We start from the raw sequence: 23924 nt of genomic DNA on the forward strand, positions 1-23924 counted from the left end.
TTAACTTTTAATCGGTATAAATAATAATTTATTGAGCTATATTTATTAATTATCTCTTTATTACTGACTGAGTTTATCATACGAACGTTTATTCTATCCTCTTTTTACCAGTTTATATCTATTCTCACTGGACACTTAATTACTTAATTATATCACTGGATACATAATTACACACTGCACACGTAACATTTTTGAACATTGTTAACATAAATGATAATATTTTGTGTAGCAGAAATAATAATATATTGTGTAGTTAAATTATTGGACTAAAAAGATATTTTAATAAAATGCATTAAACTTTTAAAATTAAGTGCCAATGTTAAAGGTTTATTAATATCGGCTAACAGTAATATCGATATATCGTCAAAATTTCAGTTTTACATAAACCAATACTTATGAATTCTCAATTCTTATGAAAACCAATACTTCAAAATTCACTAAAAAATTCTTTATTCACTATGAACTGTAATAGCATTTATGTAAATATGCACACTATTGTTGTATTGTTTGTGAACTAGTATCATCTAGTATCCTATGGAAAATAAAAAACTATTAGTCTTAGTTTTAACAAGAAAATGTATTAATTTTGTTCACTGATTTAAATTGGAAATTTTATTCTTAAAAATTTCAAAAACGTTATGGGCAACATGAATTGATTTTTTCGCTATTCATTGTGTTTCAATATTAATATTGTGTCATAGGTCAAAATTTATAAAAAAGATGTATACAGTACATTTCAGCAAAACTGAATAAAATATGAAGCTCATTAATGCACGTAACTAGAAAACCTTTTTATTGTTGAATCAATACCATCGTATATGTAGAACTTGAAGGTTATGTATTTATTATTTTATTTATCGCCTATTTTTATTCTCTTCAATTTGTGTTTTGAACGGTGTAGTCGTCATTTTGCGTCGCGTCAGTTTCATTTTACTTCTTTGATTGAAAGAACAACTGTTTTAGAAGTACATGTTAATGTTGAATTAAGTAAAACAATTTATTAAGAGTGCTCTATGAAGTCCATCAGTGAATATAAACTTTTACTTCAGAATTAATTATACACTCGCCAGACATGTTCCTTCCGATTGCCTCTTGTTCTAGTTGATGACTCATGGCCTGACCGTACAGAACTTCGTCAAACGATCATCATCTGAGGCCTATTTTGGCAACAGATATTTGGAAAATAGTTCTACAAAAATGGTATTGAAATGTTAGAGCGGCCCTGGAATGATTATTTGGCTCTTGATAGAAATTACGTTGATCAATAAAGCCAATTTTGAACAAAAAAGCGTTTTCTTTGTTACGCCCGGGTTGCAGCCCATGTGTTATATTGTATTAATGTTATCTGAGTAAAATCTAGTTACAGAAACCGCCAGAAATGGCGATCCGAATTATCCGATCTGAGGGTATCCACTACTGGGATTGAAATCAGATGATTCATGGGCTAATAATAGGGGAATCTTTTTAAAGTTGTATGGTGGGCGTTTCCAACGCTGAAGGGGATTCTTCATTTAGTTGTAGAACAACATTGCGTCAGACAAAAATCAGAGCAGATCGTACTCAAAATCAAAGAAATCTATTGGTTAGTTGAAAGATCCAGCTTGACCTAAGATCAAAGAGTTATTTATATTTGGGTTTATGCAAATGCAACGATGTAAAAATAAAAATTCTTCGATTAATTATTAATACTTGTCGCTAAATAACCAACTAAGAACACGATGAGGTCGAAATCAAATGGATTTACGAAGTTATCTCAGATTTCGCCTGAAATACGTTTACTGAGTTACAGTTACTGGACACAGGGAATCTGAAGATTGAAGCGAACCAAGCCACATGACGCTAAGTAACCTACCCTAATTTAATTTTATTTTTAAAAGCACATACTGATATATTAATCCCGTACTCGCCTGTGTAATAATGCAAATATAATAGAACAATAGCAATAATTTAATTTTATAAATTAATATTGTACTAAGCATATCTAAAGCAAGATGTAATTGATACAAAAAAAAATAATTGTAAAATCATGACCCATCATAAGGATTAGCATTACTAGCCAAATACTTAATTCCTTGATGACGAATCACCACTCAATAAATTAAGAATTGCTTTGAAATCACAAAATCACGGTAAGATTGATGGGAGAACATTATTTTAACAGCTGCTTTCAATACTCTGCTTGCGTAGTTCTCTACTAAACCTTGAACACTATTACCTTGTTGTTGAAAACTTTCCGAATGGGACAGCAGACAGGTCGCACAAATTTTGCATTATATTAGTTTGTGGAAGAACGTATTAGCTGTAAAAAGAAATTAATATTGTACTAAGGATATCTAATGCAAGATGTAATTGATACAAAAAAAATAATTGTAAAATCATGACCCATCATAAGGATTAGCATTACTAGTCAAATATTTATTTCCTTGATGACGAATCAACACTCAATAAATTAAGAATTGCTTTGAAATCACAAAATCACGGTAAGATTGATGGGAGAACATTATTTTAACAGCTGCTTTCAATGCTCTTCTTGCATAGTCCTCTACTAAACCTTGAACACTATTACCTTGTTGTTGAAAACTTTCCGAATGGGACAGCAGACAGGTCGCAAAGAAACGAGTAGAAAAAAATAAGCACAACCTTGATTTATTGCGGTTGTATAGACACAAATTTTGCATTATATTAGTTTGTAGAAGATCGTATTAGCTGTAAAAAGAAATTAATATTGTACTAAGGATATCTAATGCAAGATGTAATTGATACAAAAAAATTAATTGTAAAATCATGACCCATCATAAGGATTAGCATTACTAGGCAAATACTTAATTCCTTGATGATGAATCAACACTCAATAAATTAAGAATTGCTTTAAAATCACAAAATCACGTTAAGATTGTTGGGAGAACATTATTTTAACAGCTGCTTTCAATGCTCTGCTTGCGTAGTCCTCTACTAAACCTTGAACACTATAACCTTGTTGTTGAAAACTTTCCGAATGGTACAGCAGACAGGTCGCAAAGAAACGAGTAGCATTACTAGCCAAATATTTAATCCCTTGATGACGAATCAACACTCAATAAATTAAGAATTGCTTTAAAAACAAAACCAAAGATTGTTATGTGCTTGCATGTATTTTTGGAAATGTGAAGTATTAATGTTAACCAACATAACTCAACTGTTCAATTTGATGGATTTGGTTCTTTAGGCGATCACATGCGATAGGAAATATTCAAAAGAAAGGAAAACGATTACACAAGAATTTAATTGTTATGTCGAATTATTTCAATATCGCAGTTTAATTTCTTGTCAGTCTAAATAAAAAGACTATGTGACTTTCTGTGGCGTATTGGGACTGGCAATGTGAATCTAATATAACAATCCCAAACACAAAAAGTCGTTAGTTAGTTCAGCAGAGCCATCCACAACGACGCCGAAGCGGAATATTCATGGTCATTAAATCTTGCTGTGAATATGGTGGGATCAACTTTGCTGATCACCTGTAACAGATCAATTGAAAAGTCCCCGGGCTGACAACTAGAGCTATCGCACTACTAGAATTAAATCCATATATTTATTAGTTAGCTCTAACCCTCAAAAGATGCGTGTTTAAATTTGACAGCTGTCGGATCATTAGTTTGTGAATTATAGCATTTTGAGTGAAGCAACTTTTGTTATTGTGAAAAAAATGGATAAAAAGGAATTTCGCGTGTTGATAAAATATTGTTTTTTGATGGAAAAAAAATACAGTTGAAGAAAGAACTTGGCTTGATGGCGAGTTTCCAGACACTGCCCCAGGAAACTCAACCATCAATGATTGATATGCTAAGTTTAGATGTGGTGAAATGAGCATCGAAGACGGTGAACGCAGTGGACGCCCAAAAGAGGTTGTTACCGACGAAAACATTTAAAAAATCCACAAAATTTTGAATGACCGTAAATTGAAATTGAATGAAATAGCAGACACTCTAAAGATATCAATTGAACGTGTACGTCATATCATTCACGAATATTTGGGTATGAGAAACTTTTGTGCAAAGTGGGTGCCGCGCGAGCTCACTTTTGGCCAAAAACAACGACGAGTTGATGATTCGGAGAGATGTTTGTAGATGATCAAGCGTAATAAACCAGAGTTTTTGCATCGAAATGTGACAATGGATGAAACATGGCTCCATCATTTCACTTCGAAGTCCAATCGACAATCATCCGAGTGGACTGTATACGACGAACTCGCTCCAAAGCGTGGGAAAACGTAACAGCCGACTGACAAGGTTATGGCGTCTGTATTTTGGGATGCGCATATAGTAATTTTCATTGACTAGCTTGAAAAAGGAAGGACCATCAACAGCGACTCTTACATAGCGTTATTGGACCGTTTGATGGACAAAATCTCCGAAAAACGGCCACATTTGAAGAAAAAAAGAGTGCTGCTTCACCAAGACATTGCACGGTATCACAAATCAGTGAAAACGATGGCAAAAATCCATGAATTGGGCTTCGAATTGATTCCTCATCCACCATATTCTCCAGATCTGGCCCCTACCGACCATTTCCTGTTCTCAGATCTCAGATCTCAGAATGAAAAGGCAATCTCCGAAACTGAGGCCTATTTTGAAGCAAAGGATAAATCGTACTACAAAAGTGCTATCGAAAAGTTGGAGGGTGGGAATCCTTGAAGGGAATTATTTTGAATAAAATACTAATTTTACGAAAAAAGTGTTTTACTATGGTAGGCCGGGGATTTTTTCATTTACCTGTTATTATGAAGACTAAGTATTATGGAGACGTCTATCAAAGTTAAAAAAAAAACTTGCAATAACGAGTAACATGTAAAGCCATCCTCTTACATGACAACGATCGGTAACACGTTACAGCGTTGAAGGATACCCTGTCGTAGCTCGAATGGGAAGTACTGCCTCACCCAGTCGAAACATTAAGACTTTTTAATTAAATCGCGACTAAACCGACAATGTTCTTTAGAGACGGTATCGCCATACCGCTAGATTTCTTTAGAAAAGTAGAGTAGTATTTTGAATAGATATAACGATTAGAATATAATAGAATAGATATAACGATTAGCTAAAAATATATGGGTTTAAATTATAATGAAATAGAAATTAATTGTACCGAAAGTCACTTGGAGTCTTGCCGAAAGATGTTCCTGCAGCAATTCTTCGAGCTATAATTAATTACGTTGAACGATTGTACTTTTTATGTGAATAAATTATTAAATATAAATTTATTTCCAATTCACCAAAATATTTGATTATTTATGCGATAAATGCTATACTACATACGCATATTTTATCAAAAAAAAACGTGAAATTTAGTTTTTTATGCATTGTATTCAAATTCATGTTAATTTTCAGTTAACAAACCTTTACGTTCAAAAAACTTCTATACCACATTCAAGTCAGTTTCCTAGAAGTTAAGTAATATCTGATACTATTAATTTTCCAAATTTTTAGGTAAATATTTAATTTTTGTAAGCATATGATCGTTTTTATAACGTAACTAATTAATAATTAAATATATTAAATTATTTCATTAGTTAGTGTAAAAATATTTAAAAACCTCTATTAATTTTCATTCATCGATGTTTATATTGGTAATGTATGTAATACAATTTTCATTATATGATTTAAATAGCGATATCAGGCGAATAGGACTGATTAGGGTGGATATCAGCAAAGGATATTTAATCTCTACAATTTCGTGTCCGTATGTTTCTGCGTAAAAAAATATTTGCCGTATTTTTGACTAGTAGAAATACTTCTCTCATTTGATAGTCATTTAATGTTTCCATCTGTATGCTCCACTCTATGCCTTGCCCAACGTGAAAGTATATTTATTAAATACTTAATAATAAAGGGCGTTACATAATATTTCGTTTTGGTGTTCAAATTTGATCACAATATCATATGGATTAATTCTAATTTTATATGAATACGTGAATAAGCTTTCATCCATCTTCTATTGAAAGAGGCGATTTAACGCTGCGCTGTTAATATTAAGTCAAATAATCATCGAAAAGTTCGCCAAAAGAATGCGTATGCACCAGAAAAATTATGGTGACTAATCGCTTATGTAGTATATTCAATCCTGTGTATAAAGTAGTATTCAGTAAAAAAAATTGGAGATACCATAATGGAAAACTTATTCTTCGCTTTATTCTCTATGGTCATTTTATCATTTTACATATTTTTAGGTCCTAAACGGAGAAAGTTAATAAAATAAGCATAATGTCCAAGACTAATAAAATTACCGTATCCCAGTACTTCATTGGAAAGAAAATATTCGTTACTGGTGGATCTGGTTTTATTGGTAAAGTTCTGCTAGAAATGCTATTGAGACTTTGTCCGGATATCTCAACGATTTACATCTTGATTAGAGCAAAAAAAGGAAAGACACCAGAAGAAAGAATAAAACAAATCTTAGATTTGCCAGTAAGTTCGTTTTGATTATCTTGTATTATAAATTAAGTCAAATGATTATTGTGACGTTAAAATAATATTTTCAAATGAATTACATGTTATCTACTATTCTGTTTCACTTACAATGATACACAAAGCAATTACGGAATTACAAATAAAAATATTACGGATTATAAATATAAATTAAAATAAACTACTCTATTTAAGCTAAAGTTAAGATTACACTTATACACTAATCAAGTTCGTGTGGTTTGGTTCGCTTCAATATTAGTGCACCCCATAGGTCCAAATTGGCTTTATGATTGAATGATAAATCAATCTCTTTAATTTTAGACCGATTTTAAGTTGAGAGCTCCGACTGATCCGACTCCGATGCTTTTCCGACTAACCATTACAGTTGTTTGACTTTGCTTTTTTCTAACATGATGTTTCGAATTTAACCTACCTTCGAGATATATTCCGAGGTATTTGGCTGATTCTGCTTGAGAAATCGAGCGTCCGTCAAGTGATATAATTAGGTTTTTGTTATTTCACCGCAACGCAAAATTAACATGGACATATTTGGAGCTATAAAGCTGTATTTTCCAGTCTCTGGTTCATTGGTAGATCTCGTTAACCGCTACTTGTACTTTTTCTACAGCTTCAGAGTACATCTTTTGCCATGATAACTGTGTCGTCGGCAAATGTTCCAAATATTGTTTCTTTTGCTGTTGGGATATCAGTAGTAACAGCAGATATAGGTCCCAAGACGCTACCCTGTGGAACTCCAGTCGAAATAGGTTTAAGTGATGAGAAGGCCCCTTCATGTCAGACTAAATTGTCTATCGAAAATATATGATTACAGCAGTAGACAGTAATTCCGCGGTAGCAATTTGCTCATTTTGTATATTAATCCCAAATTCCATACCCGCTCAAAAGCTTGTGAGACGTCCAGGAATATTGCAGAGTTCTTTTTTTCGAATGCCCTTTCAACAAACACTGTTACGATGTGTACTTGGTCGATTGTCGAGTGCTGATTTCGAAATCCAACTGGAAAGCTGGTTTTTCTATAAATGCTTTAATACATTTTAACAGCAGTTTCTCATCAATTTTGGTATTGCAGGTAGCAGCGAAATAAGCCTGAAATATTCAATTTGTTCTGCCGGTTTGTCAGGTATTTTAAACATAATTATTCGAGCAACTTCAAGACATTCTAAAACATGGTTCATTCTCAAACATGCATTGAATATATATGTCAACATGATTATTGCTTTTAGTGGCAGCTATTGTAATAAGCCAGGTGAAATATCATCAATTTCAGGGGCCGTTTTAGGATTGAGCTTGCTGTCAATTTCTGTGGCAATTTTCATTAGATAAATCAGAATTACAGCTACATCGGGCTGATAAACAGGATTTATATATCTATTGTAGATTCTATAGCATTCGGTTGGAATACTTTAGCTAAATTTAATGAGAATAATTCAGCTTTTTCATCGTTGCGTGCAACCCATTCATATTGATCACTTTTAATAGGCGGTACTCTAATAATTGGTGTTTTATATTTCCAAATTGCTTTCCATAGCGAGTAATCTTTGTCTGCTTCCAGCCTTTATTCACATATATTTTTCGAAGCACCTTTGTTTATATTCTTTAATCTTTTGATTTGATTGGTAATTTCTGGTTTTGTACCATACTCTTCTGGCTTTTCGTCTTTCTTTTATCAATTCCCTAGTTTCGAGGGGGTAATTTACCTCATATTCTGATTTCTTTCTTGATATCGGAGTAGCTTCTTTTGCAGCAGACCGAATTTGTACAATTTTATTTCAGGTTTGCAATTCAAGTTCGTCTATACTTTTGAGTCTTACTTTTAAACTGATTTAGTTGTTCTTGCATTATAAGTCTAAACGTGTTCCAGTTAGTAAATTTTTTAGTTAGATTAGTCTTCTTTGTTTTTTTTCGAAGTTGTCGCGCTTAATGTTAACAAAACTGGTGTGTGATCAGATGACAGTTCGCACAAGCTTTTGATTTGTATTTGATTTGATAAGATACCTTTTGAAATGTAAAAGTCCATTAGGTCTGGTACTTTATTACTGTCTTTGGTCGTCATATTCATTTCTGCGAGTAATTCGTTTTCTTTTCCAGGGTTAATAATCGGGAACTCCAGGCTGTCTGTTTAACATTAAAGTCCCCTCCAATAATAAATCTTGGGCCCAATTTTAAAAATAAATATCTGTATTGTTGCCATATATGTGTATCTGGGTGGGCAGTATATAGCTCATATATTTATCGCCGTTCTTTTCAGTGCTAACTATCATAGTTTTATTTCTTCTTGTTTAATCTGGTCTTGTTGGAAATTTTGTAAATTTTTTCAAATTATTAGAGCTGTTTGGACTGGTAAAACCTCGAACACGTTCACTGAGATATCATGCATAATAAACCTGTATTTTAATGTATTTTTTTAGAATAATTCTATGTTATTTGTTCTCAGAACGTTGAGTTAGTTGCTCAAATAAAATGCTTACTTATTTTCGTATTCTAATAAATAATAATAGTAAGTATGTGACTGTTACATTGTTTTTCGTTTATTTTTCCCTTCTTTAGTCAGATTTACAGTTTTAATTTTTTTTCTCTTGTAGTTTTACATTATCGCCTAACTTTTACCAATCTTCAAACAAATTTGAAAATAATCTTGTAGGCTTTGACAAATTCAATCATTGGTAATTTTATGCACATCCTCCAGATTCTTAAACTATTTATACACTAAAACGTGTTATATTGACCATATAAATAGTAATTTGATGGAATACGGTTTGATGACATGTGTGGAAAATTTTCAATCCCAAGTTAATGAAGGTCTTTTGACGTGAATAAAGAAATATCGAATCGATTTTCCTGCTTCCTTATTTAGAAATTCTTTTTTGCAAGAAATAGTTCAGTTGTCTTTTACAGCCTATTGCAGTTGCTTTGTGAGTAGTTTGCAGTCCACAAAAAGTGTTCCTTTATATCTTAGGAAGATAGTTTTTTCTTGAATGAACTTGTTCTGTTCGATAACTGTAATAAATAATAAATAATAAATATATAAATGTTTTGTTTTGATGTCGATGTACTAGGTTGTACGAGATCTACCCAAAATTTTTCTCTTCCGACAAAAATATACTTTTCAATGCCAGCAATTTTTTCATTATTGCAACTTACATAAAATGCAGTGCCGAATGTATCATGTATTTAAAATACGAAATTCACATTATTTCTTAATAATACAACAGTGGTTGGCAAAATTATTAGGGATAATATTGAGATTAATTAACTTTAAACTTTAATTAGATTTCTGTAATAAATGATCAGTTTTGGGTTTTTATTTTTTTATTTGTATCTTTAATCTATTGGAATCATAAAAACTATAAAGCATATACAAAACAGTTTTACAATCTTCGTTTTAGTAACTTTAATGTTGTTAAAAAATAATAGAATTAATTTTAATATTTTGTGATGCCACCTTTTACAGCAATAAAATCTCCCATGCCTCGGGCCATGCTCTCAGTATATGTTTTGGCATCTTGCTGGTGTTTGGACTTGTGATGCCATTATCCGATAAGAGTTTCAATTCACTGCTGTTGGGTAATCACTTCTTTTGCAATCGCCTGTTTGGTGAATTCCCACATGTTTTCTATGACATTCATGTGTGGTGAATACGCTGACCAGGACAAGGCAGTTATTTCTTCCCTCCAAATATGCAGTAACACTTCTAGCTTTGCAACACGGTGCCGAATAATGGATAGAAATGTAGTTGTAATCGTCAGGAAATCATTAATCGATCTGCTGTAGTAACTGCATTTCTAATAGTCGTTCATATTGGTCTTGTTTCATTATTCCATATCGACAATGTATAGGCGTCTCATGCGTTAGGCTGAGAAAACGGACCATACCACGACACTAAGCGGGTGTTTAACCCTCTCTTCCGACAAAAATATACTTTTCAATGCCAGCAATTTTTTCATTATTGGAACTTAAACATAAAATGCAGTGCCGAATGTATCATTTACTAGTTTCCAACTTAGAGCGCAACAAAATAAATGTTTTGCTTTAATTAAAATATAAAATTAAAAATATTATCTCTCATGTATTTAAAATACGAAAGTCATATTATTTCTTAATAATACATTTTAAGAAGTAATTGAAATACAAATGCAAAATATGTATTTGCATTTCTATTATGTATTTTAATTACAAGTAATCCATATACTGGCCAATATTGTAATAACTCATAGACGTCGACGTGTGTTTGTCGACATTTTAAAATGTTGCGTTTAATTTTTTCAATTATTTTGACCGCAACATTAGCGGTATACGAAATATATATTTCGACGAATAATCTATTAAGTTGTTGTTAATGTTTGTTTTCAGTTATACGATCGATTGAAAAAAGAATATCCAGAAAATTTAAAGAAAGTTATCCCAGTTGTAGGAGACGTAACTGAGTTAAACCTAGGTATGTAGTTGCAAACATTAAATAATTAGTTTTGTTTTTTAATTTACTTATTATATTGTCGTTGCCGGCTAACCTATAATTTATCTTTACAATAACTTAGATCTAGGTATATATATGTCTGGGTGAATCCATTGGTCCTATATTAGTCTCTGATAATGTTAATGTTTTAACACTGCTGTTTTTTTTATTAAATATACCTCACTATACTACGCAAGATCAAATAGTTTCATCAATTTTTTTTGTTCTATAACATTAATTAAAACGGCCTTTTTTGTCAAATTGTACCTGCTAAATACAAAAATTTAAACGGTTATTTTGTAACACGTACCATTTTAAAGTTATGATAAATTGAAGTACTATAAATAAAGACAGTATGAAAATATTAAATCATATATATTTATTTATATTATTAAAAAATAGTAATATATATTTACAAATAGACAACGAATTTAAATAGCTTAGGTTTAAGTGGTCAATAGAAAAAATGAGCCATATATTCTGAAAGAAAATGACGAAATATTAACCTTTCCTCTTATGAACAGTTGAATCCTCTTTCATTATAAACCAGCACTAATCTGCTAACATTTTAGAATTCCATCTTTCTTAATAACGCCTTTCTATCTGCTTTATATCTTGGTGAAAGCATTCACCTAGTTCGTCATTCACCATTCCAATATTGGGGGGGAAAATCAAAATGGGAATGAAAGATATGTACACCAAAACTCGGCTTTTTCTGTTTTCAGATTTTTTAAAAATTCATGAATTACTTTCTTTAGAGATAACCAAGCCGCTAACTCTTTCGCGGTAAGTTTTCATCGAGTTCATTGTTTTTATAAGTTTTCTTATTTGTGGGCCAACAAAAACTTTCTCTTAATTTAGCATCACTTAATTTAGGGAAAAAAGTTTTCAAATACAAAAATCCTTTACCATTTTTTTCCACGGCCTTGACAATATTTTTCAATAAACCTAGTTTTATATGTAAGTGTGGAAGAATAACACTTTCTTGTGGAATAAGAGGTTCATATTTAACGCTTGATCTACCACAAACAACATCAGTCCTATTTGGCCAAACTTTAACTTTATAGTGGTTTTTGCTATCTCTATTGTCTCATAGACAAGGAATGCAACAATATTTCTTAAAACCTCCCTATAGTCTAGGCAATATAGCAACAATTTTTAAATCGACACAAAATCTTCAGCTGTATGCTTTGTATTTGATTAGGTCTAAAATTAGGTTCATGTTTTCATACGTTTATTTTAAAATCACTGAATATATAATAGTATTCACACTATTACTAAGGCTCTTGACGTGTTCGACACCATATCAATAGATCGTTAATAAATGATTAACTAAAACTAGCCAAATGCTCACTGAGATTTTTTTAAATGTTTATAATTAATGTAATATTTTTTCTAGGGTTAAGTCCAGAATCACGGAAACTTTTGATCGATGAGGTCAATATAATTTATAATGGTGCTGCTTCCGTACGTTTCGATGATGATTTAAAAGATGCCGTTTTTCTAAATACTAGAAGTACTCGCGAGACAGTGTTATTAGCCAAGGAGATGAAAAACTTGGAAGTTTTTATACATATATCGACTACATATTGTCATACAGATAAAAAGGTAAGTTTCGATATATAAAAATCTTATTTTATGAAAAATAAATGGCCGGTTGTTAAATCGGCCGTAGAATAAAAGATACTTGCTATTCAACTGTGTTATGAAGGGTACGAAAATAGATTTTGGGCTATTTTGTAATTTTGAAGCTTCATCTAGAGAACAGCCTTGGTGGCCACAATGGTCGATGTAACAGGCGGTTCTTCTACTGCTGCGGTAGTTACATTTTGAAGAGTACATTTATGTTTGTGATTATTTCTAATTATGATTATCCTAGATAAGAGTGCAAAATCTGACAATGAAAGGTATCCCAGTGAGGCTGGGTAAATACTTCTGGGGTGGCTTCTAAGTTGGTTATTTGCCAGCGTGAGAATCGATACAATCACTAATAATCCAACATATGGCTAGAATAAGTGGTAGATGGAAAGAATAACAAATTGAACATAGGGAAGCGGTTCCTATTTAAATACGAAAATATAGAATCCCATGAATTTTCTTATGTTTCATGTGGTAAAACCAATTAATTTCGCTTTTTCTTTTTCTGTAATTAATACATTACTTAAACTTATCAAATTCACGTTACAGTGAGTAGTTTTGAACTTTAAATTTCGCCTCTTTATACATTACTGGTCTTCTAATTTCAATAACTCACCAATAAAATGTTCTACCATCATCTTCTGTAGAATTCTTCATATAAATAATAATATTTTAAAAAATATCATGCTGATATCGTAGTGCTACAGCTTGGCCAATCATACTGATGCATATGTTTTTTTATCAGACCTTACTTTTTTGGTGGTCTATATACAGTGGTTGGCAAAATTATTAAGGACAATATTGAGATTAATTAACTTTATACTTTAATTTGATTTCTGTAATAAATGATCAGTTTTGGGTTTTTACATTTTTTTATTTGTATCTTTAATCTATTGGAATCATAAAAACTATAAAGCATATACAAAACAGTTTTATAATCTTCGTTTTAGTAACTTTAATGTTATTAAAAAATAATAGAATTAATTTTAATATTTAGTGATCCCACCTTTTACTGCAATAAGATCTCCCATGCGTCGGGGCATGCTCTCAGTATATGTTTTGGCATCTTGCTGGTGTTTGGACTTGTGATGCCATTATCCGACAAGAGTTTCAATTAACTGCTGTTGGGTAATCATTTCTTTTGCAATCGCCTGTTTGGTGAATTCCCACATGTTTTCTATGACATTCATGTGTGGTGAATACGCTGGCCAGGACAAGGCAGTGATTTCTTCCCTCCAAATATGCAGTAACACTTCTAGCTTTGCAACACGGTGTCGAATAATGGATAGAACAGTAGAAATTTGTCAATCTAAATTTGGAAGGTTGATTTGTCGAAAAAGTACACCGGTAAATTAGTGTAATTAATACTAGAAAATCGTTATTGGCCAGTTGTATTGTTCAAATAGTTATACTTAGTCGACTCCAGTCTGCAACAGTCATATTTCGATGTTATCTAGCTCACTGGAGTCGTTTCTTTTTTATGCAGTCGATTAGTCGTGTTTTTTGGGAGGCCGTCGTCCTACTAGGTTCTCTTCAACCAACCACTTGGGCATTGCCCTCTCCGAAATCTTTACACCCTCGTCGTTTATTATCGTACCCAAATGAACAATGCCCTTTTTACGATTTTATTTGCCTATAATGTTTCTGATTTTTCGATCGGTACTAGGTGTGGTGATTCTTTTTCTGCCACCTTTGCCAATACGATTTGCCGCAAGAGTATAATTTTAATTCGATTGACGACAGACTTTGATTACCAAACTCCAGTAATAGCTGCTATTACCATATCTAGGAATATATCGTATACATGAAATAAAATTTGAGGTAATCGCGTCGAGCCATTAATAAAATCTAAATTCCTAATGAAATTAATAATTGATGACAAAAACATAGCAATAGTATATTATACCACAAAGATCGAAAGTTGAATTTTGGCCCGTGCTGTGTATACGATAGCCGCTCGAAAGTACGTTGTTAATTTAACTTTAAATTTTGATGAACATTTTTTTGATACCTGCCCCCGACATCAATAGAGTTCTTCGACAACGTATCTGTATTTATTACCAATCGCGCTTCTCCATCAACATTTCGTATAACATCTTCCTCGTCCGTGGATTCATTACAGGATAACGTGTTGTCTGGATTATTGAATCGAGTGACGACAAAACAACATTGATGATTATTTTTAAGGTTAGAGGTAGCAACGTTAATGACAGCGGTAAACAATTTGTTGTAGCGAGAGAATAAATAGTCCCTAGTTACTAGTATAAATCCGCGTAAGAAATTCTTTCTTCCCACCGTTAAGGAGAGCGCGGGTCTACTTCTCGCAGGGAGTAAATGTTTAACTTTCTTCCCTGTTATTAGGGACGCACTTTCGACCGAGGTATGGAAAAAAAGTATTATTATACGGAGCATTCCTTTGATTGTTTTAGACACAGAAGTCGATTAAAAGGATTGAAATTATAATAACTAGACTATACAACAATAATAATGCAAAGCGCGCATTTTAACGGACATTGACTAATCATTTAAAAACATTTAAAGACAATGCTTCTGGTACTTGTGATATTACTGGATTTTTTAAAAACAATTCTAAATTTAAATAATAAAAAATATTGTTTTCTTTTAGGTAATTGAAGAAAGAATATACCCTGCCTTAGCTGACTGGAAAATGTCTATCGAATTAGCTGAGAATTGTGATTCTCATACACTAAGCATACTTACCGCAAAATATATTCACCCTTTACCGAACACCTATACTTTTACCAAGGGACTGTCTGAACATGTTATTAATGATCTTTGCAATGGACAGATACCTGCTGTCGTATATCGCCCCTCTATTGGTAAGATATTTCTTGTGTTGCAAAAGTGGTTAAATATGGTTATACGAAATCGACGGTCAGCGACAGTGCCACTGGACATATAGTGATTGAGTATATACTTTTTCAAGAATGTTTGCATTTCAACATGGAAACAAAAACGTTATAATAATTAATTGCCATATCTAGCACAACATTAATATAATGATAAAGCATGTGTCGGGTATCTAATGACATGCATTGGTTATTTAAATAAAACTCATAGTCACAGTCATTTAAATAAAAATTATCAATATGGAATATAATGAATAATTAATGAATATGGAATATAATAAATGTATTAAAAGTTCAAATACCTAGAATTGAGATTTGGTCAAGGTTATGTTGGTTTTAAGGTGTTTTTTCGGTTAAATGTTGTTTATTAACATCGACCTGTTTCTTAAAAGCCCAATAGCTTCTATACGTCGGGGCATGCATTCAATACATGTCTTCGAATCCTCCTGGAGTTTGGAGCTGTGATGCCATTCTCTGATGAGAGTTTCGATTAACTTGATGATAATAACTCTTTCGAAATCGCTCGTTTGGTGAGTTCCGACATGCTTTCTATAGGATTCATGTTTGTTGAATTCCCTGTCTATACCCTTCTACAGTGTATAGTGGTCTCATGCTTTTGGTTGAGCTAAGAGACCACACCATGACACTAACCAAGTGCTTAGCCCTCTCTACAAGGCAACGAAAATGCGTGAAACTTTCACCAGACCGTCATCTTACAAAAGAACTTTTCTCGATCAAAATTTGGAAGATTAATTTGTCCAAAAAGCACACCTCAAAATTAATAGAATTTATACTAGAAAATCGTTATTCACCAATTTAGCAATGATGAGTACATACGTGTGCACTTGTAATTGTCTTGATGGTACAACACTGTTCTTTGCCAAGTACGGTCGTTCTTGCTTCGAATCAATATTGAGTATCCAAAACGTCTTAGTTATATTGACCGGTGATTATTTTACCATTTCCAAGATAATGGACAAGAAAGACCCGGAACAGTTGTGCTGATATAACAACAACACAACTCAGTAAACCACTTCTTCACCATTGAAATTGATAGCACAGAGTACTCACAGAATTCACCAAGCATATTCTTGAGTTTTTTGGTAAAAAATAATGCTTACGAATGTGCAAAATATGCATAAATATAATTACAATAGGAATTCTCTTTTATTTTTGTTAAAATTCGAGAGCTGTCAATGGCTGTTAAACACAAACTAAATGATGAACTTTGTGATAATGTAATAAGCTTAAAACTTTGATGCCGTTTCAAAATATTGTTATCTACTGAAATGTAAAGTTGATTTATTTTTTAGTAATATCAAGTTTAAATCAACCATTTCCTGGTTGGATAGACAATTTTAATGGACCGGTTGGACTTTTAGTAGCTAGCGGTAAAGGTACGAAAATGCATATTTTTTTGTGTTAACACATCATTTTATTAATCCCTAATTTTAGGCATATTAAGATCAGCTTATAGCGAACCCAATCTCACAGCTGATTACATACCAGTCGACATTATTTGCAAGGGATTAATATTAACCACTTGGAAGAAAGGAGTAGATAAGTGAGTCATTTTCATAAAATTATGAAACTTTATAATTTCTAAATAAATTTGTTGCGTTACTATATAGAAAGCCTAAAATATATAACACTTGGTATGTTAAGTATATAGTATTTACGCATGAGACGTACTACTAAAAAAGTATTTCATTGCTTTTTACAACATGCCTTTTTAAACGAATTATTTTCAAAATATGTCATAACTGGTGATAAAAAATTAATGATGTAAGATAATTGGTACAATTAAAAATTACATACAAGAGATGATAAGCCGTCACAAGTATTTGCGAAGCTTCATCAAGTGATTTTTCACTGTGATAGAGGCTGACCACACACCTACACACTGACATAATACACTGACCTACAGCCCATATATTCGGGTGTTCCGCAGGGTAGTGTTCTCGGCCCATTGTTATATCTTATGTATACAGCTGATATACCTATCTCAAGAAACATTACTGTTGCAACATGTGCTGATGATGCAGAGGTTTTATTATCACACGAGGATCCAATATCAGTCACAAGAAACGTCCAACTTCATCTTAATAAAGTCGAATTGTGGTTGAAAACATGGCGTATCAAAGCAAATGAGACAAAATCTACCCATGTGGCATTCACCCTTTGTAGAAGAACATGTCCCTCAGTAAAATTGAATAATCATGAACTTCCGCAAGCAGACAGCGTTAAATATCTGGGAATACATTTTGATCGATGCCCGACTTGGAAAAAACATATAGTGACAAAACGCAAACAGCTTGGATTAAACCAAACCAAATGTATTGACTGATAGGGCGTAAATTTAAATTATCATCAACAAGGTTTTGCTGTATCAGTCAATACTTAAGCCCATCTGGACCTATGGTATTGAACTGTGGAGTACTACTAGCAAATCTAACACTGATATCCTCCAGAGGTTCCAGAATAAAGTGTTGCGAGTCATTGTCGATGCCCCATATTACGTGTCCAACACACTGATTCAACGCAATATCCACATAGAACCCATAACGAGTGTGATTCGAAGTGCTAGTGCGAAGTACTCTGAAAGACTATATTAGTGCATCCTAATGCATTCGCCAAACAATTAAATGTGCGCGTTGAACTGCTGCTGAATGACTCTGTCTTATTGTCTGGGAATTTCTAGGACTGCGCAATTGACGGAAGGGTTTTAGCCACCCAGCTTTTATTAATATTTCTTGGTCTGTATTAACAGTCTCCAAAAAATTCCAAAGTATTGGACAGATTCTAAACCAATAATATCAATCAACCAACCATGATTTTCTTAACAGATCCATCATAGTAAGTGTTTTGTTTTTTATGTTTTAGCTCCGACGATAAATTGAAGCTGGATGTGTACAATGCAAGTAACAATAACATCAACAACGTGAATATGAGGGAAATGATTGACATTGGTATGTATATTCATACTGACATACAGATAATACTGATATTCTATTAGTTTTTATTCGAAATAATTCGTAACAATCTTTTGAACACTACAAAAAACAAACTAATGCGCCTCTCAATGTTTTTACGTTTCGGTTTATTGTAGTTTATTCACAAGATTATTAAGCATTTGCTTATTGTTAATAAGTATTAATTACTAATTATTGAGGAAATTCTTGTTTGACATGAGTTTTCCTCGAGCAATTTCTTTAATTCCCAAGTTAAAGTCGTTTGTTTTCATATTAATCAAAATAGCCTCTTTGGCTATAATATGATTTAAATATGACTCTTGCAAAAATGCAATAATATTCAATAGTATTTTTCATAATAAAACAAACTAGCAAAAATTTGATGTAACAGGTCAATTGAAAAGTCCCCGGCCTACCATAGTAAAACATTTTTTTTGGCAAAATAAGCAATTTTTTTATTCAACATAATTCCCTTCAAAGGTGATACACTGATTATAGCTTCACTTTAAGTGATCACCTCTTCATTCGACGAACATTTCTTCACAGCGAGCATTCTTTTGAAATCTGAGAATAGGAAATTGTCGCTGGGGCCAGATCTGAAGAATACGGTGTATGAGGAAGCAATTCAATGCCCAATTCATGGACTTCGACACGGTGCATTGTCTTGGTGAAGCAGCACTTTCTTTTTCTTCAAATGCGGCCGTTTTTTTGCGATTTCTTCCTTCAAACGGTCTAATAACGCTATGTAATAGTCGCTATTGATGGTCCTTCCTTTTTCAAGGTAGTCAATGAAAATTATTCCATGCGCATCCCAAAATACAGACACCATAAGCTTGCCAGCGAACTGTTGCGTTTTCTCACGCTTTGCAGCGGGTTCATCGTGTGCACGTGTGTACACTCGGATAACTGTCGATTGGACTTCAGAATGATGGAGCCATGTTTCATCTATTGTCACATATCGACGCAAAAACTCAGGTTTATCTCGTTTGATCATCTTCAAACACTGATTCGAATGATCAACTCGTCGTTGTTTTTAATCAAAAGTGAGCTCGCGCAGCACCCACTTAAGACAGAGTTCAGACAGTTCCTCACACCCAAATATTCGTGAATGATATGATGTACACGTTCAGTTGATATCTTTAGAGTAAGTAACAACCTCTTTTGGGCATCCACTGCGTTCACCGTCTTCAGAAACTCGGCATCAAGTCAAGTTTTTGCTTCAACTGTTTTTTCCCTTCAAAAAGCAATATTTTATTACCATCCGAAATTCCTTTTTATCCATTTTTTTTATAGTAACTTTAAAAGTTACTTCACTCAAAATGATGTTATTCGCAAACCAATGATCCGACAGTTGTAAAATTTATACACGCATCTTTTGAGTGTTAGGTCAATTGAAAAGTCCCCGGCTTTACACATAGCTGGCGCTACTAGAATTAAATCCATATGTTTTTCAGTTAGTCCTAATCCTCAAAAGATGCGTGTATAAATTTGAGAGTTGTCGGATCATTAGTTTGTGAATTATAGCATTTTGAGTGAATGAATCATAATGAAACAGAATCATAAAAAAATTAACGTTTCAGATAAAATGTATTTTACTATGGTAGGCCTGGGATTTTTCAATTGACCTGTTAGAACATCTCGGTTCGACTTATTTAAGGTGGCATGTATGTCAGGCCTACTTTGAAAGTATATTGTATTTGCCAATTACCTTCTTTCCTAGCCAATGGTCAATTATAAAGGTTTTTCCATATCCCAAATAAGCCATAGGCCGGGTAGCGGTAATAAAACATGATCAAATACTGACCGTCAATATACCGGAGAGACCCAAAATACCGTTTAAAAAACTATAAACATACAAATATTATAGAAGTGGTATTTTGGAAAATGATTATTGGAATTTTACAAACATAATTAACAATTTTACTCTTTTATCTTTCCGACATCTTTAACAACTATTGTAGATTATTGGAAGGAACAATAGAATGTAGGTAACTGTAGGCTAAAGATTCCTTTTCATTGTAATATTTATATTTGTGTATGTATATGTTGCTTTGGTTCAAAGTTGAGTCTAAAATGGATGATTTTTATTCCTTTTTACTGAAATAGAAATAGATTAAAACACCATTTTAAATTATTTATTTCGATTATTTAATTTAGTTTTACAGTCGTGATCCTGAATCGAAATCTCCATACTGATAAAAAATAAAAATAGATTTTTATTATGACCTTTTGAACCAACTGGTTGCGTGACTTGCAATAAAAAAAAAACGGTTCATAAAAGAGAGAGTTTAAAAATAATTTTATAACTGTATCTTTGTATATGTTCCATTCCTACTAATTATTTAATTAAAAATATCATTAACTTTTTTATTTATTCCAGTCATGTTATGTTTTAGGAACTGATCTTTCTTGGAAATATCCATTAAATGATATTCTCTGGTATCCAAGTGGAGGCGTAACAAATTGTGTATACTATCATTACTTAAAAGTTATATTCTATCATGTACTACCGGCGTTGTTCATAGACGGATTGTTGGTACTACTTGGTAAAAAGACAATGTAAGTAACTTTCTTCAACATGGTTTCGTGTTAGCATGACATAATTTTCTCAGTTATATACAGGAAGGTGGAGAACCGTTAACTATTTATATTGTTACATTTCTATCTGAAAATTTGCTTACCATTTTCATTCTGCAAATGTTCCTAAATCGGCATGAAGATTGTTTAGAAGAGTAGCGAGGATTTCTACAATAGAGAACGCAATAAACAATAAATTTATAGTAAAGATTTTCTTCATTGATGCATTGACTTTGTATGTTAGTATAGCCATCTTTTGTATACATTTCTGTCAATGTGTCATTTTTTCAATCAAAGTATCTGTTCATTACATTTGTTCGGTACATTTTGATATACCTTGTTAGTTTGTCAGCTCGCATACTCATCCGCTTTACATACGACTACTTGAGTGACATACGATTACTTAAGATTACTAGATGCCCTGAATTTCGACCTTCAATCCGTGTGTTAAAACTGATTTTAATTTTTCGAATTTGCGCTTTATTGCAGCACTGCGATCTTTTGGAACTTATTTCTGCACCGTGATTATGCTTTGGAACGTGTGAAAAAGCAGGGATAATGTTACAATGTTGATTTAAAATATTTTTGTTACGTTTGTGGATATTATATGCTCGGCAAACGCAGAAAAGTTATGAAAAATGCACTAAAAGATGCCTATTTGCAGTAATTTGGTTTTATAATGTCATTGGTATTGGAATTGTCTTGTAACGCGTGCAGAACAAAGTTGTACAAGTGGTCGCTTAGTGAAAATTGATCCCTTTCATTTTCTGTGCCAACGTTATGCAGAGAACAGAAAAATCAGTAGATGGTTGGTACTTTTGTTCGATAAATGTCATGTATAAAGGCAAAAAATAGCACAGTATAAATATCCTCACGTATGATCAGTGTCACGTCAATTCCACGTACGGACAAGCATCAATTGCCAATGTATGCAAAAATGCCTTAAGAACATCATTCAACAAGTTTCCATCACCGGAGAGCAATGAAAGCGATTTCGTTGAGGAATAAAAACATTTAATTTAATAAGGAATATTTGTCGGATTTGATATTCGACAACTAATAGCTGACCTACGGTTTACAAAATGTTTAAAACCTGATGAGACAGCATGGGTACCGTTTTAAAGTATTGTTTACAACTTTATCGACACCAAATTACCCACCGGATTACAAGCATGTAATCGATAATTTGTTACAAAATTATCACGAGATTGGAGCTCGAACGTCTCTTAAAATACTTTTTCTGCAATCATATCATGATTTTTTCCGTTGGGCGAGACGAGCGACGAGCAAGGAGAGAAGCTATACCAAAGATATAAAAAAAATCGAAAGGCGATGCCAAGGCTTGAGACGAAGTCAATGATGAGTGATTACTATTGGATAGTGATGTCTGAAACAGACCTCAAGCAGTATGAAATACTTCTATTCAATTCTAATTTATAATTTTTTATTCAATAAATAGCCTTTAATTGTAAAAATAGTAAAATAATGAATATGTTGAATATTTCGAAAACTGGAACCAATTTTAATAAATGGACTGCTGATTCAGCCCCCCAATTTATATTATAAACACATTTTCCTTACTCATGTCAAAAATCTTGTATACTTTAATAATAAATTTTTGTATAGTAAATTAATATTGAACAATTTTATAGTTTCTTTTTTTATAATTCATACACAGCCAATTCAAGTGCCAATTTATATTTCTCCATGGAAAAAAATGGAATCTCCAAAAAATGGAAATCGTTCAAAGATAATGTTTAAATGAGCATCGGTATAATTAATATAGGCAACAAAAAGCCAAACCTGAGTTAAATAAGAAGTTCCATTTCAATACATGCTGATCCAGTGAACTTGAGATTCGTAAAAATTAACTTGTTTATACAATCTTTACTGTATCCCATTAAGAATTAGTTACAGCTGATTCAAATTTCCTTTAAATATTCATTTATGTTACAGTTTGTTTAGTTACAATTTCTAACTAAAAAATTTTTCTACAAAATAGTCTTTTATTATATTAGGCCTATAGATTACTTTTAAATGATTTACATCAAGGCATCGAGTATATTTGTAAGCAACTTCATGCTGAAGCCTCATTGACAGGCTTCGCTTTTCAGTGTGTGTCATTTCGTCGAAGTGTGAACAAAAATATTTTTCAGTGCATTGAAAATGTCTGGATTTGTGCCGACAAAATTGCAATTGCAAAGCTACAGAAAATGGTATGCACCGAACTATTAATTGCAAATATGCTTCAAGGATTTCAACATATGAATACTGGTTTTGACGTTTTAAAAATGGCGATTTTGACACCGAAGACAAAGAGCGATTAAAAGTTACACTCGATTAAATCATCAATGGGGATTGCTTTCGACTACAATGATGCGTTTGTGCTGTGCACTGAGCTGTATTCTTCACACATTGCTCCTTCTACCACTTGTTTCAATATATCATGTTTCAATCAGTCGTGCTCTGCCTCAGCAACGCTTCAATTCTTTCGAGATAGAATCCGTAAATTTCCTGAAAGTTTGAGAAAAGTAGCGGCTGTCGATCGATCGAATTTTTTTCCACAATAAAAGTTGGTAATAAAAAAATCCTTTGAAACTAATTTATGGGCCCAATAATCTTCATGTGACTTCAATTCAATAAATTAATTATTCTTTTCTTTAAGATTATTGAAGGTTCAGAGGAGGATTTATATAGCTAACATGGCACTTCAATACTTTCTTAGTAGGGAATGGCAGTTTATTAATGAAAAAGGTTTAGAATTAGAAAAGGAGATACTGCCCGAAGATATCGAAAATTTTCAGTTTCATAGGGATACTGAAGTTATTGAATACTTCAAGAATGCACTCTTGGGCGCTCGGCAGTATTTATTGAAGGAAGATGCCTCCACTCTGCCCAGAGCTCGTACTCACATTAGGAGGTAACACTAATTAATTTTTTATTATATCCT

General features: G+C 32.6%; 1 protein-coding gene across 2 annotated transcripts in view; it reads left to right on the top strand.

The window, feature by feature from the left end:
* The window catches only part of LOC143193992 (fatty acyl-CoA reductase 1), a 45937-nt gene that overhangs the window by 21771 nt on the left and 242 nt on the right, over positions 1-23924 (top strand). The window contains exons 1-10 of one of the 2 annotated variants that reach the window (XM_076400517.1): positions 5370-5465; positions 6206-6443; positions 10815-10899; positions 12317-12525; positions 15182-15395; positions 16739-16822; positions 16881-16989; positions 18309-18394; positions 20794-20956; positions 23640-23894. In XM_076400517.1, the coding sequence (XP_076256632.1) occupies positions 6240-6443; positions 10815-10899; positions 12317-12525; positions 15182-15395; positions 16739-16822; positions 16881-16989; positions 18309-18394; positions 20794-20956; positions 23640-23894 (1409 nt within the window). In that variant the 5' untranslated portion in view covers positions 5370-5465; positions 6206-6239. Of the gene's footprint in view, positions 1-5369; positions 5466-6205; positions 6444-10814; positions 10900-12316; positions 12526-15181; positions 15396-16738; positions 16823-16880; positions 16990-18308; positions 18395-20793; positions 20957-23639; positions 23895-23924 lie in introns of those variants that run through there. The other variant, XM_076400518.1, reaches the window with a different exon arrangement.

Source organism: Rhynchophorus ferrugineus, unplaced genomic scaffold (genome assembly GCF_030347505.1).
Source record: "Rhynchophorus ferrugineus isolate W39M unplaced genomic scaffold, kcgeb_rfMv2 rfM3, whole genome shotgun sequence".
Lineage (NCBI taxonomy): Eukaryota > Metazoa > Arthropoda > Insecta > Coleoptera > Curculionidae > Rhynchophorus > Rhynchophorus ferrugineus.